Source organism: Cucurbita pepo, chromosome LG15 (genome assembly GCF_002806865.2).
Source record: "Cucurbita pepo subsp. pepo cultivar mu-cu-16 chromosome LG15, ASM280686v2, whole genome shotgun sequence".
Taxonomy (NCBI): Eukaryota; Viridiplantae; Streptophyta; class Magnoliopsida; order Cucurbitales; family Cucurbitaceae; genus Cucurbita; species Cucurbita pepo.
The window spans coordinates 4160443-4178558 of NC_036652.1; the positions used below are offsets into that span (position 1 = coordinate 4160443).

An 18116-nucleotide genomic window follows, 5' to 3' on the forward strand; every position below is an offset into this window, starting at 1 on the left:
TTTGCTGATTGTCGGTCGACGTGGGGAGCATTTGAGAGCTACGTGGTCATAGAGAGGGTCGTTCTGAGACGTCCGTCCTATTTTTGTAATTGGATTTATTGTTTTGTTTGAATTTTGTATCCCGAACCTTATTCCCATTTGTAAAAACTTTGAACAACATTTAAAGTAGAGAGATTAAATCATTACAAGTTAAACACGAAACAATAACATCTACAAAAGTTTATAGACCTAAACTGCATCGTTCTATCATAATCTAGTACCGCTTTTACATAAATAACGTACATAACAAATGAAAATTTGACCTTTTGGAGTTATTTGTTTACAAGTCGAGCCAAGTCTTAGGTGAATGAGGATTGATGGTTCTTTCTAGTCACCAAAATGATAAACAATTAAGTAAATATAAATTCGAGATCAAAATTTTTCAATTTGGATATAATTTGGGGGCCTTTCTTTTTAATGAGAATTAAAAAGACTAACAAAAAAAAAACAATATTTTCAAATATACTCGATCAAAATCAGTAACCAGCTTCAAATTTGACCTTGAATTTAACCCAAACAAAGTCAAATTTGTAGTAAATATGTTAAAAAAAATATATAAAAAAAGAGCATTTGAATAACTTAATGCCTTGAAATTGAATGGACAAGAATGGTGACATTCAATGAAGTGATTATTGGTTGGTATGATGGGTAATTTTTGTGGAGATAATATCATCAATTAATTTGTGGCCTTAAATTAGCCTACTTTCAAATTGACATTAATGGATTATATTAAAGTTTTTGGCTACGACCATTGACAAGGTATCACATGTTTATCCTACAAATTTGTTTTTCGGCTTCAAACACCTAATTCTAATATCTTTTGTTGGTGGTGGCGGAATCCTAGCCTTATGTTTTGATGTCCGGGCGACAAAGATAAATATATAATAATTATAGCAATGCAAGTGCATTGTGGTTCAACTAACTTCGATGTAGATCTTGTGAAAGCGACTTTGAAGATCATGATACTAGACTCTGATGGTTAAAAGACTCATTCATTAATTCAAAGACATGAATGAGAGGATGGAGCTCTTAGTATATCTGTCCGCTTTAGCCGGATACGTATTGTCGTTAATCTCATAATTTTAAAACGCATTTGTTAGGGAAAGGTTTCCGCACCCTTATAAAGAATGAATCATTCCTCTCTCTCCATCCGATGTGGGATCTCACAACTTCTATCTTTAACTGGATGTCATATCGGTGTAACAACTCTAGAGGAGGGTGAATAAGGTTTTACTTAGCATTAAAAAAAAAACTTGTAGGCTAACTTTACCTAATTCTTAAACTTTTTACAAATAATTAAAAATGATAATTAATACAACAATAAAATATGAAAAATTAATTCTATTCAAAACAATAAATATTTAGGAACAACTTAGAATAATTACTATAATAATTTCAAAATCAAATAAGAAAAAGTCAGAGAGGATGACATCATATGTAACGATTTGGAAAAAAAACTTAGTGACTAGAAAACTCGTGAGTTTTTGGGCGACTGCCGAAAATTCCGCGATCCATGTGGAATCACGGTCTTCGACTCCCACAACGCGCCCAAATCCTCAGCAACTTCCCTCCCACCTTCAGCAATCCTCCAACCAACGCCCAAAGTACCTATAATAAGGAAATAGAAGAGAGACCGAGAGAAAAATATCCAAAACTCGAGCGAGATCCAAAAACGAAACCCACAGCCTTAAACCGCCAGATCTAACGTCAAAATGCTCGAAGCACTTTGTGAAAGAGACTGTCGACCCTATAGGACACGTTTTATGTCGTGTTGTCATCATCAACACCGTAGGAGAAAGGAATCTGGAACACGGATTTTGAGAAAACGAGATTCACCTCCCCCAAGTCCATCAACCACAAAACTTCGTGGAAGAGGAGTAGAAGATCTAACAAAGAGATTAAGGGGAAGAATGACGAAGGAGAATGTTGGAAAACGTCATGGGAAGGAGAGAGAAAGTTCGCCGAAAAATCGCATAGGAGTCAAGTAAGGATGAAAGATCCGTCGGATCCGGTTCGAACCCAAAACGCACCGCAGCCCAGCCCTCAAATGGAAACCCAATAAGCCAGTCAGCAAATGTGACCAGCGAGCTGACCCACCTCCCGAACCTAGACTTGCACCTCGACCCGAGATGCTTGCGCTGTCGTGGCCCGCTCTGGTGCTACCACTTGTCAAGTTGTGGTGCAAGCATCCCTTTGGCTTGAGCGTCTTGGATGGCGCGGCGACGGCTTCCGGTGGCTTCTTTGAGGTATTTGACTTAGATTTCTAATTTTAGCCCGATTTCCACCGTTCTAGCCTTCTCAAACCTGTTTTCGACCTTGATTAAGGTAATTGAGACCGTTTTAGAGCCATATTTCACATTATTAGTTGGATTATTAATTAAAATATGAAATACTAACGAAAGGTAACGAACGGTGCGATAGAAAGCGAACTCCGATAACCTTTGGAGCAACTCTCAAGGTACGAAATCTTACGTTAATTAATTAGGGAGTATTTCGGCTAAGGGCAACCAGGTAAGTGGCCTTACTATAGGATAGACTAGAAATTGTATGAGCTATGATGATATATGAGTTGTATCATATGATGTCGTACGCTAGTTAAATGACATGTATGAGCCATGATGATGTATGAGCTATGATGATGTATGAATTATGATGTATGAGCTATGATGCATGATGATATACATGAGTTATATTACGATGTATGACGTACTTGACACACTTGATGCAAGTAATGGCGTTATGATAAGTATGATGAGTGCATGACGTTTATCTTAATATATTAATGTTTTTCTATATTAAGCATGTTATATGATCTTGAGTGCCATATTGCATCATGTCGATAGATCGGCTGAGGACACAACCCTAAGAGCATGAAAATGATATTAATATAAATATCTAACGAGCATGTGTTACTTAATGTAACAAAGAGATGAGACTAGGGTTGTGTAAGACGTGATGCTAAGATGAGAAGTAGAGGGACCTCATGCATGTTGTGTGTACATAAGCATAGGGATACTTCCCTTAGAGATGATAAGTGTGGATGCACACAGTATGATGATGAGGGTGATCATGGGGAGCATGACACCAAGGGTTCCACTGACCTCCGGACATCGTTACAGACAACTAGCTTGACTAGAGAGGGTCCAGGAGGTGTGCGAGCCACCTGGGGATCCACACTCGCATGTAGGTCGTGGTCAGGGAAGTACTACACATCTATAGTAGTCCGGACTGAAAAATACCTCTAGTATGAGATGGGACAGAGATAGGTCCCTAGAGCATGATTGCAGGTGTTTCATTAGCATGGCCCCTATAGTGGGGTCCCTTACTAAGTATTCTTCGGAATACTCAGGCTGTGTCACATCATTTTTCAGGTAAAGGCAAGGCGCATACGGATGATGGGGACATCATGAGCATAGACTATGACATGTGCATAGGGTAAACTCATTTAAATTTCTTGTCTTAGGTCAGTATATGTTGTTTTGCATTTCATCTATTTAAATTATTTTGTATTTATTTTTTTTATTTTCTCTAAATTGCAATATTTCGTATTTCGTATTTAAACAGGTCATGGTTGTGTTTTCAAGATATAGAAGATGTTTTAAATATTTTTTCATTTATAACAGAGAGGAGGTATTCTTTTAAGAGTTATATTCCGTATTTTAGAAGAGCACAAGACGTTAATAACGTCTCTAAGTAAGTAAAAATTTAGATTCGTTACAGTTGGCATTAGAGCTATAGGTTTTAGATTCTATAGACTAGCCTACGATGTAGGCTTGACACGTTCCATGGTCCCAACGTCGATGTCCTGTCACTGTCAGGTACACCTTCTTAGAACTTGGGATAACATCAAGACATGCGACCATATTAATTGAGAACTTAGATGAAGAATTGAGATGTGATGTTGCACATGAAAGACTATGGCCTCAAGTCGAATGACTTGGTCTAGTGTAGAGGCAAGTCGAATAGAGTTGCAGATGATTAAATATGTACGCATGACAGCATATGTGGCCAAACAAGATTGGATTCCACACAAGTTGTGTTTCGATTTCCCTTAAGTCTTATCTCAAGCATGTGAAGATCACGATGTTGCACAATCGAAAATATACAACCATGACATAACAGGTACACGTTCCTTCCATTTCCATCTCGGATCATGCGAAAATAGATGGAACCATGCTAAATGAGGGTGAGGGTGAGGGCAAGGGAGGAGACAAATAGCTCACCTAGGACTCACTCTCCCTAGTCAAGTCTAAGACGGGATTTGGGACCTTTGGCCCAATTTTCTTCTTCCTAGGACATAATCAAGTCGTGAGTTATATGTTTTGATGCCAAGATGTCAGCTCTTCTCAAACTTAATTGACCATAAACCATACATTCAATCATTAATTTCCTCTATTGTCTCAAATTAAAAAAAAAAAAAAAAAAAAAAAAAAAAAAAAAAAAAAAAAAAAAAAAAAAAAAAAAAAAAAAAAAAAAAAAANCCAGCTCAATTTTCAAGGCAACATATTTTTATTTTTTATTTTTTATTTTTTATTTTTTATTTTCCATATCATATCATTCTTCTAAATCTAACAACCCTCCCCTCATCTCTCTCTCTCTCTCTCTTGTCTCCTTATATTTGGAAACTCATCCTCATATCTCTCAGATTCCCACTCTCCAATCCCCCATGGCTGACCAATCAACCCCGCCCTCCGATCCTCCGCCGCCACCGCCGCAGGAGCTCCCCAAAGACGTCGCTGAAGAGAAAACTGTAATTCCACCACCGCCCCCATCGGCACCGGCACCTGCCCCCACACCTGCTGAACACAAAACCGATGACTCCAAAGCTCTTGTTCTTGTTGAAAGTAAATAATTATACCTCAAACCCCTTTTTTCCCCTCTGTTTTTTTTTATTTTTCCAGCTCAGAGTTTATTTTTGTTTATGCTCTGTTTGGTGGGGAAATTATATATATATATATATATACATCTTTGATTCTGATTCTCTTGTTTGGGGATTCGATTCAATTTTTATTCTATGTGTGCCCTCGATTGGGAAAGTGGATTTTTTTATTTTCAATATTATTGATGATGGGACATTTAGGGTTTTATGATGTAAAAATCATGGGGATGTAGCTCAGNTTGTTGGGTGACTAGAAAATACTAGTGATCTTAGGAATCACGACTCTTTATGATGATATGATATTGTCCACTTTGACCCATGATCATTCTCTTTCAACAATCCTCCCTTCGAACAAATTATACTATAGAGACTCCCCTGAGGCTTATGGAGTATTCGAATAGCCTTTTTTTAATCGAAGCTCAACTCCTTTTTAGGTGTCTTTAAACAAAGTACCATTTTTGTATTTTTAACTATATTTTCGAGACTCACAACTTCTTTATTCTATATTTTGAGGATTCTATTAACATGATTAAGTTAAGAGCATGACCCTAAAACCCTATTAAGAATCACGAATCTATACAATAGTATGATATTATCTCTTTAAGTATAAGCTCTCGTGGGTTTGATTTGGGCTTCCCGAAAAGTGTCGCTCTCTCCCAACAATATGAAAAAGAATAAATGATACGTTGTTGTTATTGCAGAGGTTCCAGAAGCGGGTGAGGCAAAAAGCAGCGAGGGGTCTGTAAACAGAGGTATTCATTACATAAAACCCTGTTTTGAATGACTATTTTGGTTCCTTAAAAGAGTGAGTTTGTATATGATTTTTGTTCAGATGCTGTGCTAGCCAAAGTTGCAACAGAGAAGAGGGTGTCGCTCATAAAAGCTTGGGAAGAAAGTGAAAAGTCAAAGGCTGAGAATAAGTACCATATTTAATCATTTATTATAGACAAATATCTTTTACTGAGCTTACAAGACAAATATCTTTTACTGAGCTTACAAAATGTATCATATCTATCTTTTCATTACGGGCAAATATCTTATAACTATTTATTTGATTCTCTAAATAGTTATAAATGGAGAACTTTTATCTCATTTAAATGCAGTGATTTTAGCAAATATTCTCAATTTCCTCACTATTTTAGAAGCTAAACTGAGCTCATTTTGCAGAGCTCACAAAAAGCTTTCTTCGGTTGTGGCTTGGGAGAATAGCAAAAAGGCTTCTGTAGAGGCTGAGTTGAAGAAGATTGAGGTATCAAAACATTCTATTTACACGAACTAAAATGTTAGTTCGTTTTGCTTACGACTTCAAAGCTCAGAAGGAATATATATATATATATATATATAATCTTCACCTATAAACACCATAGAAGCTACCAACTAACTCCTAAATACAGAGAAAATATACCAAATATATTTACCAAATCTTGAAGTTAAGATAATTAAAGAAGAGTAATTAAACAAAATTTTAAGTAATTAAACAAAATATATTTACCAATTTTTTTTTTTTTTCTTTTTTTTGGAGTGGTTTTTATGTTAGAAGAGTAATTAAACAAAATTTTGAGCAGGAAAATTTGGAGAAGAAGAAGGCAGAGTACATAGAGAAAATGAAGAACAAAATTGCTCTGCTTCACAAAGAAGCAGAGGAGAAGAGGGCGATGATCGAAGCCAAGCGCGGAGAAGAGCTTCTCAAGGCAGAGGAGACGGCTGCAAAGCACCGTGCTACCGGTACTGCCCCGAAGAAGCTTCTCAGCTGCTTCTCGAGCTGAGCAACTCATCAGTTCATGTTCGTGTTCGTGTTCATGTCATTTGGGTGTTACTTTAGATGTGTTGCTGTTTATGGTTTGATTTGTTGGTGTGATTAGTGAAGATTTGAAAAGTGCTTGTGAATATGATATTTGGAGGAACATTTGTTTGAATGTAAATCAATATTGTTATAGTCATTCTAATTTATTGCAACTCAATCAGATCTGAAATTAATTTGTTGATATTTTATTTTTTTATTTAAAAAAAACCATTTTCAAATTAATAAGGAAAATTTGAAATAGTTTTGATATAGTTATCTTGTGGAGTATTTAAAATCACTGAGTTTAGAAACGAGTTTTCTTTGTTCATTAACGTAATCTATTTCAAAACTTTTCCTTAGATTGATTTCTTATCGTTTTTGGGTTCTTAAATAATTTAGATTTAAAGGTTTTGTTCTTCAATAAGATTATGGGATCAAATCTCAAGAGTTTTGTAATACCGCTGACCATTTTCACACATGATAAATGACACTAAACATGAACGGACCTTGACACACAATCCTATTAGACTAATCTATGTCAAACTCGATGATAATCTATCATTGGCCTACTATGACCAAATCGATGTCCCTATACTTCTAATAACTTACTAGAGGACATCTTAGCGATTTAAAACAAGTAGACATAGTAAGCTAATCTTAGTTTTCCCTAGGTGTTGTGATGGTAAACAAAGCTCCGAAGAACACCTTAACGATTTAAAACTTGACTTCTTATTTCCAAGACTATCTTGACTAGATTCTAGGGCTAATCATAGTCTCGAAGCACTAAAGTTAAGTTCTATAACTATATCTCATGATTCAGGAGTGTTTGGTTCATTGAAAATAACATGACATAACAATCATGAAATCGTTCATGCTCGGGTGCCCTATTATTGTCATAAATCTCATAAACATGCTTTCAATCGGATTTAAACCTATAATTCTCCTATGTCTAGGTTCTTCAAGTTCACTTCCATGTGCTCTCCCCCCTGGGTAGTTGTCTCAAGGGTGCAAGTTCGAACCCGATTGATCGTAAGTTCATTTATTGTTTGTTCCATTTTCTCGCTTGCATTTCATCTCAGTTTCGAATCCCAATAGACATTATTTCGTATTTTTTAAACTGATTTTTCACACGAGTTCCCTTGAATTTTTATCGTGCATGTAGAAATAGCTTAGAGTTCCACATACATCAATTTTTGTTCGTGCAGCATAAATACCTTATATAGCTAGAGCATGCATAATTAGGACAACTTTAGCTGTCGATCCATCACGCAAACTCGTGTGCCCGTGTAGTTGACCCGAAGTCAGTGCCTCAACCCGAACGACCTGCACGCATGTCATACTTGGAGCAACTTCAAGGGGCAGAATTTAAACGTACTAGAATTTAGGGAAAACACCGATTAAGGCCAACCAAGTATATCGGTTCAGTTAGAACTTGTATGCTATAGATGCCATGTGCCCCGTGTCTTTGCATGTGTCATATGCTTGTTATATGTGAAAGGTTATGAAATGATATGTTTACGATATGATATGTGAATGATATAATATATGTTATGATATGACATGCCAGACAACATGTTCGTGATATAATATGTAAATGATATGATATATGCATAATATGATATGATACATTGGAAAACATGATATGTGTATGAGATGACATATGTTTGACATGATGAAATGTATGTTATGATTGACATGAAATATGATGTTTCGGCATAATGCACAACCCCAATATATGCATGGAATGTTATGATAAAATGATATGATATAAAGGAAAGCGGAAGGGGTTCTTGTACACGATAATCAATGAAAAATGTTGGGACTTCATGCACCATTGTGTGTTATGTATTGGGGAATACCTCCTTTTTATAATGGTACGAACGCGTATGCTACGAGGCAAGAAAACGATCATTATATTTATTATAATGCTGCGACGATCATTATTCGCTCCCCTATACGACCGATGGTGGCATTGCAACTTAGGAGACCATGACACATATATAGGATAGTTTGCATTTTAATTTCATATCTAAACTATAAGATAGTAGGGGTTAGCAAGCCTTTAAATTCTTAGTGTATGGGTTAGTATAGGACATTTTAATTTATTTTATTTCAATTTTAGTTAAATATTTTAAAAATCTTTTAGTAAACATGTAAATCCATTACTATGTTTTCGTAATAAAATTTTTGAATGAATTATTACCGCATAAAATGACTATGATATGTATACAGTAGCGACCTTAGGTTAAGTAGAAATCTAAGGTCGTTACAGTTGGTATTAGAGCTTTAGGTTACAGATTTGGTAGACTAGCCTACGAGGTAGCTTTGACATGTTCCATGGTCCTACCGTAGATGTCCCGTCACCGCCAAGTACGTCATGCATAATATAAGAAAAAGAAATGTTTTAAATGGCATTTATTATAATTTCTTCTTAGTATTAAATGTAATGTAGCATCAAAATTGATGGATCTTGAGTATATTGTTGATTGATTGATCTAATATCATGTTAGCATGCTTGCTATGCTATATGATTATAATAGTGTACAATATGATGTTCTATAGACTTAATAAACACTATGTTAGTTTCTAGAACAATGCCACTCTGAGGATGCCGAAGAGGAAGACGAGGGAGTGGGCAACCCCCTATTAGAGAACAATATCTGCTAGCGGTAGGCTTTAGCCTGTACAAATGGTATCAGAGTCATTGAACGATGTGTCAACGAGGAGGTTGAGCTCCGAGGGGGGGGGGGGGGGATTGGGGAGTCCCACATCAATTGGAGAAGGGAATGAGTGTCAACAAGGACGCTGGACCCCGAAGGGGGGTGAATTGTGAGATCCCACGTCGGTTGGGAAGGAGAACGAAACATTTCTTATAAGGGTGTGAAATTTGAGAATTAAGCGATAATATATTTCTAATTTACCTCTTTATAAATAGAGGAAGATGGAATTTGAAAATCAAGTTAGAAAATAGGAATGTTTCCCAAGTAAGCAACCTCAATCTCGAGACATTTTCAGGAAAAATTTTCTTCTTAAAAAAGGTCGAGGAAGGTATTCCCTACAAACCACGAAGCAATTTAAAGGAATTTGGTCATAATCATGAGATAAACGAGAGAAGATAGTATATACTGATAACTCTTTAATAGACTTCATATTGTAACTTAATAATTCAATCATAAACCGAATGACCTCTATGCCTCTTTCAATTACAAGATATTATTGTGGTCCTTTGGCCCTCGAGCTAAGTTTACTGTTAGAAATTTATTCGCTAATCTCTAATAGATCCCACATATAACTTAATTACGAATACTATAATTTCTATAACTAAGCATCATAACACGCTATCAATTTTATACACACATAGGTATTCGCTAATGAATTGATATCGGACACTATCCATGCTATTATGCACTAAGTAAATGTTCATTAATTTAGTCACATTTCATTCATGTATACAATAACAAATGATATAGCTTTGTCAGCAACACTACGCATAGTTTTTCGCTCGATAATCTTGAATTCTTCAGTGATAATATCTTAATCATTAAGTTATAAGTCATGCTAATCCCACAAACAACTCGTGGTTTTTGGTTTTCTCTTTTTCCTTTTCTCATCCAAACTAACCTAATATGGAAAAATAAAATTCATTTAATTAAAGTAAAACCAAAGACAAGCCTTAATATAGTCTCCCAACCAAATTGACATAATTACTATAAAGAGAATATGTTTAGTAGTAGAAATATTATTCTTTATTTATGCATTATCTCAAACATATATATTTAAGACATTTTAGCCCTCACGAGGAATTTCAACCACTATACCGACTATATTAATAAACAGTCGAACTCGTCCCGGTCTAAGATCTCTGGTTACTGGACTTCCTGCTAACAATATCACTATCTGAAATTCAGGATGCTGCTTCTTTATAATATTTTCTACGACCCTAGCCTCCATGAAATTCAGTTCTGGCCATGATTTTACTAAAACATTCAAAAAAAAAAAAAAAAAAAAAAAAAAAAAAAAAAANAAAGAACATAAGAAAATATATGACCAAAAGATATACTTACGAACGTGCGCCATTTTAAACTTGATATCGATATATTTACTTCGTCGTTGGTTGAGTAGCTCTATTTATAATTAATTTCGTTATTAGATAATTATCAAATGGAACATCTTTGATATATATTCTTCTATTTTTTTTATATAAAAAAAAAAATCTTAGAGAATATATATTTGTTTATATTATCTTAGTTATTACTTTTGGCATCGGACAACAGTAAATTTAATCAATCTTATCTCGACAATTAAGTTCCATTCATTTTAATATTTCTATATTCAAATTTCTCTTCAATTAATTATTTCCAAACAAATTTACATTTATAATAACTAAAATATAGTTTAGTTTTAAAATTTTAAATCCGTATAATTTTAGTTCGGTAAGAATTTAGTTCATAAATTTTAATACGTAACGATATATTTTCTGTACTTTAAAGAATATTTTAAGTTAATGAATTTTATCAAAATCTTTAATTTTACTTTTTCTCTTTTTTTATCTTTCAGTGTAATAAAGATGATAAATAGAGAATTATTTTTAAAATATTTTGTGGAAGTCATATAATTCCATATATATGCCTTACTATCCAATTAAAGTTTTCATTTTTATTTTATTTTAATTTTAGTATATTTTATTTACACATATTAAATATTAAATAATGGAGTATATGCTAATGTATGATTTCCATCCTTGCCCTCTATTTTTTTTTTCATTTAAACTTTTTTAGATAATATTAATGTAACATTCGAGCTTAGCAGGTATGTAAATTTTTCGGTTTTTCTATTTTAATTTTAAACTTGTCATTGACCCGAAATTGTGACTGGTATCTACTTCTTTTCTTATCGTTAGTTATTTCCCGATCGTGGCAAAACTCTATCTATTCATTTGAGTTTCTCGTACATATAAATGTCGTACTCTTGGCTTGGTTAGACTAAATGTTCTAATTACTATATTTACTATTGTGTGAGTTCCTAACTTAAAACATGAGGCCAATGACTCTTTAAATAACATATTCTAGGTTAAGAATCAGAAACAGATGGGATTGAAATGCAATCTTTGTTAATGTTAACGGTTTAAATAGGATACAAGCTACCAATTAATTAAAAAAAAAAAAAAAAAAGGAAAAATATACTAAATATACTACTAACTAAATTTTGAAAATAAGAAAAAAAAAATATTAACAGAAGATATATTCCAGAGCTAATTATTATACCACAAAATATATTCTCCAAATATTATATCTTAATACTCCCCTTAATTTGAAGAATGTATGTCAATCACACTCAACTTGTCTTTGAAAACAACTCAAATTGATGTCTTTCCAAACCTTTAGTGAAAAACATCTATCAATTGCATTTTAGTAGAAACATAACATGGTTGGATGATTCCAGCTTCTAACTTTTCTCGAATTATATGGCAATCTATTTCAATGTGTTTCGTACGTTCGTGAAAAACTTGATTGATTACTATATGTAATGTTGCTTGATTATCACAATACAATAATGCTGGTTCGGACAGCGGAACTTTCAAGTTTTGAAGAAAGTATCTTAACCAAGTTCACTCTAAACAAGTATTTGTCATAGCTCGATACTCGGCTTCTGCTGATGATCTGGATACATTGATTTTGTTTTTAGACTTCCAAGAAATAATTGAATTTCCGAGGAAAATGTAGAACTCAGAAATAGACTGTCTAGAAGTTCGACAACCACCCTAGTCAGAATCGCAATATGTTTGTAATCTTAAGTGGTTTTCAGATGGTAGTAGAAGTCCTTGACCAGGAGTTACCTTTGATGTATCTCAGTACTCGAAGAGCTGCCTCCCAATGTGGTTTTCTACGTTCCTGCATAAATTGACTAAACATACGAACTGAATACACTACGTCAAGCCTAGTAATAGTTAAATATATTAATCTCCCTATCAACCGTTTGTATTTACTTGGATCATTCAACTTCTCTCCTTCTGTTAAAGAAAGTTTCAGATTTTGTGTAACGACCCGAAATTTTCTACTTAATTTAAGGTCGCTACTGTATACATACCATAAACATTGAATGTGGAAGACTTCATTTAAATTCCATAAAACATAACCTTTATCTTAAAACACAGCCATGGACTTACGTGTTTCGAAAACATCTTTAAAACGACACAACAAAAGACCCGAAATAAAATAAATAAGCGTTTAAGTTTAAAACATTCTATTCTATCCGAAGTCTAAGAAAATAAATACCACTGTCCTATGCAAGTGCCATGATCTCGAGTTGCGATGCCGTCGTCAGCCGTACAGGAATGCCTTGCCTTAACCTGAAAAATGTAGTAGCACATGACTTAGTATNATTTTGTTTTTAGACTTCCAAGAAATAATTGAATTTCCGAGGAAAATGTAGAACTCAGAAATAGACTGTCTAGAAGTTCGACAACCACCCTAGTCAGAATCGCAATATGTTTGTAATCTTAAGTGGTTTTCAGATGGTAGTAGAAGTCCTTGACCAGGAGTTACCTTTGATGTATCTCAGTACTCGAAGAGCTGCCTCCCAATGTGGTTTTCTACGTTCCTGCATAAATTGACTAAACATACGAACTGAATACACTACGTCAAGCCTAGTAATAGTTAAATATATTAATCTCCCTATCAACCGTTTGTATTTACTTGGATCATTCAACTTCTCTCCTTCTGTTAAAGAAAGTTTCAGATTTTGTGTAACGACCCGAAATTTTCTACTTAATTTAAGGTCGCTACTGTATACATACCATAAACATTGAATGTGGAAGACTTCATTTAAATTCCATAAAACATAACCTTTATCTTAAAACACAGCCATGGACTTACGTGTTTCGAAAACATCTTTAAAACGACACAACAAAAGACCCGAAATAAAATAAATAAGCGTTTAAGTTTAAAACATTCTATTCTATCCGAAGTCTAAGAAAATAAATACCACTGTCCTATGCAAGTGCCATGATCTCGAGTTGCGATGCCGTCGTCAGCCGTACAGGAATGCCTTGCCTTAACCTGAAAAATGTAGTAGCACATGACTTAGTATTTAAAGAAATACTCCGTAAGTGACCCCACTATTGAGATTAAATGCAACATTCACATGGAATGAAATGATGGGACCTGTCTTTCGTTTCGTTTTCCCTACGGTGTAATCCTAACAGGTAATCGTGGACGTGTATCATATACTCTACACGCAGCCCATACGTGCAAGTATGGGCTCACCAGCTAGTTCGCACACCGCTGGGCCACTGTCCCTAGCCAGTGGGCATGCTCTGGGGGCCCACTGGGACCCGTTAAAACTAAAACTGTCACGGCAGCGCTATGCAGGGCATAACGATCATTGTCCTGCCATTTGAATGTATGCGTTCGTACCCTCGTGATGGGATAGGGGTATTCCCCCAAATGCATGATCACACAATATGCATAAGGTCCCACTAGTCCTACAGTCATCATTTAATGAACATAACCCCGTGTCACGTTTTCATGCTTACATGTCATTCTCATTCTCATTTCATTACATATCATACATATTCCTAGCGGGGTTATGTATCATGCAATTTACCGTATTTCATGTCATACAATTCATTAAGTTACATTCCAATACTCATACAACAAGCCATAATCGTACAAGGGCCACACATCGTCACATGCATTCATATCACATCAACTAAGCAGCATAAATAACATACATTCACGTTCACATGATTTCGTACTTAAGCACAATAATCTAGCATACAATGTATCATATCATAACCAAGTCATAACGTAAACACTTCATAGTCATATCGTTCTCTAACTTACCATAGCCTTAACGTTCTTATACCTATCACAGACATATCATTACGTGACGTACCTTAGTCATATCGTCACAAGAACGTACCCTAACGCTATTGTTCTATCAATCTATCACAAACCTATCCCTTTCTACCCATAACCTAATCGTATTCTTTCATCAATCTCTCCTATCCATAGCACTCCGGTATGTAACCTAACTCTAACGTTTCATGAACGTATCTAAATCCTATCGTTACATTTCGTTTTGTGCATCCTTCTCGTACCCTATCTCAAACATATCATTGAGCACATCGTACCATAATTATTATCATACAAACCACATATTATAACATAACATAACATAACATATAGGAAGCATATAGATTCACAGATAATTCACACATATCAATATATATGATACGTGCATAACCACAGGGCACGTGTCAACATCAAATATAACCATGCCAATAGTAAGGTCACTTACCTGGATAGCTTATGTCGTTGTCACAAATATATCTTTAATGAAAGTTCGATTCCGTTCTTTGAAATCCGAGTCAACCTATATGAGCTCATGACATCAGTTTCAAGTTTTAACTCTATAAAATTATTACTCTAATTTACATTGGCAAGCTCAACTGCCCTCTGATTCTCATCTTTTCTATTAGACAAAATTGAAAGGAGCTAAAGGAGCTCACTGCTTCTCATATTTTCTTTTATTGTTAAATACGGTTTAACAAATCTTTCCTCATTTCGTATAAGTAAAATGCTAATAAAAATCTAATAATTGTATATGGGATCTCGGATAAGATAGGAAAGAAGATTTGATCCTAAATTAATTTCTTATAACTATAACTATAAACGAAAAGGAAATCTGAGATACGATTTTATAGTAATAACTTACAAACTCTGAATCTGCAATCTGTTGAAAGCCATTTTACTTCTCAAATCTGACCTCTTTTTTTTTTTTTTTTTTTTTTTTTTTTTTTTTTTTTTTTTTTTTTTTTTTTTTTTTTTTTTTTTTTTTTTTTTTNTTTTCTGTTTCTTTCTTTTTCTTTTTGCAGTTGAGTAAGATGGGCCGATCCACAGATAATTGTGGGAAGGGATGAAAGGTCAGTGGAGAGAGGTGGGAAAAGATTTTTTTTTTTTTTTTAATTTTAATTTTAATTAATTAATTTATTATTATTATTATTATTATTATTATTATTTTAACTATTTTTTTCTTTATAATTTTTTTTTTATTTCTTTATTTATTTTTGGGCTATTACATTTTGCTCTATAGGAAATTTTTATAGACGTGCTTCTGTGTCTTACACAATGTCTAGAGCATACTTCTTTTGAGACATAAAAATTCCTTTTCTAGATCAAGAAAATTCAATGTCTAGGAAATATTTCAAATTATCTAAATATTTGATAAGGAATTTCTCGAGTAAGCTAGTCTTGAGATGTTGAATTTCTTTAAGATCATTGTCTGTCAACAGAATATCATCAACATAGATAAGAACTGCAATGAAAGTAATACCTTTACTTAGTAAATAAAGAGTAATCTACATTGAACTGAGTGTAGCCTGCATTTGTATAGTGGTAGAGAATATGGAAAACCAATTGCGAGAAGCCTGTTTTAACCCATATAGAGATTTATGGAGCCGACATACTGTATTCTCCCCCTATCGGCGAAGACCTGGTGGTAAAGACATATAGACTTCCTTATCTAGATTACCATGGAGAAAGGAATTTTGAACATCCAACTGATGACTGAACCATTTTCGAGCAACAGCAATAGTGAGTAAATAATGAAGTGTAGTAAGTTTTGCTGTAGGAGCAAATGTCTATTTGTAATCAATACCTTCAACCTGAGTGTATCCCTTTGCTACCAGTCGAGCTCTATAACGTTCAACAGAACTATCAGAGTTGTATTTAATCTTGTACACCCAACAACAACCAATAGCTTTATGGCCAAGTGGTAGAGGAACGAGAGACCACATATGATTACATTCCAAAGCTGCAATTTCATCATTTATAGCTTGCTGCCTCATCATAGGTTTTAGGTTTTGTCTGGGTTGTAATAAGAGCTTGAAAAGCACGTTGAGTAGGATAAATACGAGAGAATGAAAGGTAATGATGAAGGGGATACTTGACGCTAGTGTTGGGACTTGAGATAAAGGTTAAATGATTAGTTGCAGAAGACATCTCATAATCATTATGCCAAGCTGGAGGCTGTTTGGTACGAGTAGAACGTCGGAGTGGAACTGATGTATCAGGTGTGATAAGATTAGAATTAGTAGATGAATTTGGAGAAGGAATAGAAGGTGGAGGAGATGATGAAGCGGTGAAGGAATAGATGGTGGGATAGGACTAGAATAGATGTTTGAGTAGGATGAATCATGAAGTGGTAAAATGGGAGTCAAAGGAGCTAATGTCAAAGTTTGTAAAATGATGGAAAAGGAAAATAATGTTCACAAAATTTACCATCACGACTAATAAAAAATTTGTGAGATTGCATATCATACAACTTGTAACCTTTATGACCACAAAGATATCTTATGAAAATTTATTCATAGCATCAGGGACTACCATACTTCAACTCGTCTTTATGAAGGGCTTTCAGACAACACTCAATTTTGCTAATAAACATAAATCATAATTTCCTCGAGATAACAACAATTTCATGCTCGATAACAATAATTTCAGCTTTGAATCCTTATCTAATCCGTTGAAAATTGTCACGAACAAGATCAAAGCGGATAAAACCAAAACCCTAGCGATCAATGGAATGAAAACAACGAATTTTTTAGTGAAATGAATCAATAAACAGTTGATTACTGGTTAGAAGTTGCAGCAGTTTGTTTAATAATCAAAATTAACTTTTGTTTGTCCAATTCTTTTTTGTTAATGAATCCTTGTATCATAAAAAAAGATAAGCTAATTGCTATATAATTTAGCATTTAAAAAAATATAATTTAAAGACTTAATAAATATTATAGTTTTAACTTAATTCAAATCTTAATTTGTAGCTTAATTTAAAAATATAATCTCCATACACAAATCAGACCACGTCGCTCCCTTTTTAAACACTCCTATTTTTGCTAAGTCGAGCAATCTTTATCATCTGAGAGCGCGAAATACAGAGAGCAAGACGGACGACGAACAAACTTTTCTCCTTGGAGCGCGATACCAGCGAGATGAAAGGACTCAAGATTCTATATGCTCTCTTTTTTCAAAGACGTATTTTTGGGTGTTGGCTACCGATGGTAAGCATGGAAATCGTCTAGTTTCAACGTTCCTCACAAAATTTTCGAAAAGTTATAGACTACAACTCAGTTTTTTTCAAACGGCCCAGCCAAGATTTCTAAATTAGGGTTTCGATTATAATCCCATATATGCAGTGTTATATGCTCTCTTTCTTCGACATTCAGGTCGAAGCATTACTTCTCATGGAATTATTTGGACAATGAAAAGAGAAGGCAACTTTTCGTAACTGCCATAGAATGCGAGCAAACTTTTGAAACTGCCCTAAAAAGCAAGCAAATAACCGCCAATGGCACCCCGGCATCGGTCGAACGAAAACTGGCCGAGCTAGAAACCATTTTTGGGTGTTGGC

At 34.4% G+C, this 18116-nt stretch overlaps 1 protein-coding gene across 1 annotated transcript; it reads left to right on the plus strand.

The window, feature by feature from the left end:
- The first annotated feature begins 4602 nt into the window (after positions 1–4602).
- LOC111811531 (remorin-like) lies at positions 4603–6879 on the plus strand. Its single transcript, XM_023698422.1, has 5 exons — positions 4603–4883; positions 5620–5670; positions 5751–5838; positions 6086–6167; positions 6484–6879. The coding sequence occupies exons 1-5, from the start codon at positions 4706–4708 to the stop codon at positions 6682–6684; spliced, it is 600 nt and encodes a 199-aa protein (XP_023554190.1). The 5' UTR covers positions 4603–4705; the 3' UTR covers positions 6685–6879.
- The last annotated feature ends 11237 nt before the right edge of the window (positions 6880–18116 follow it).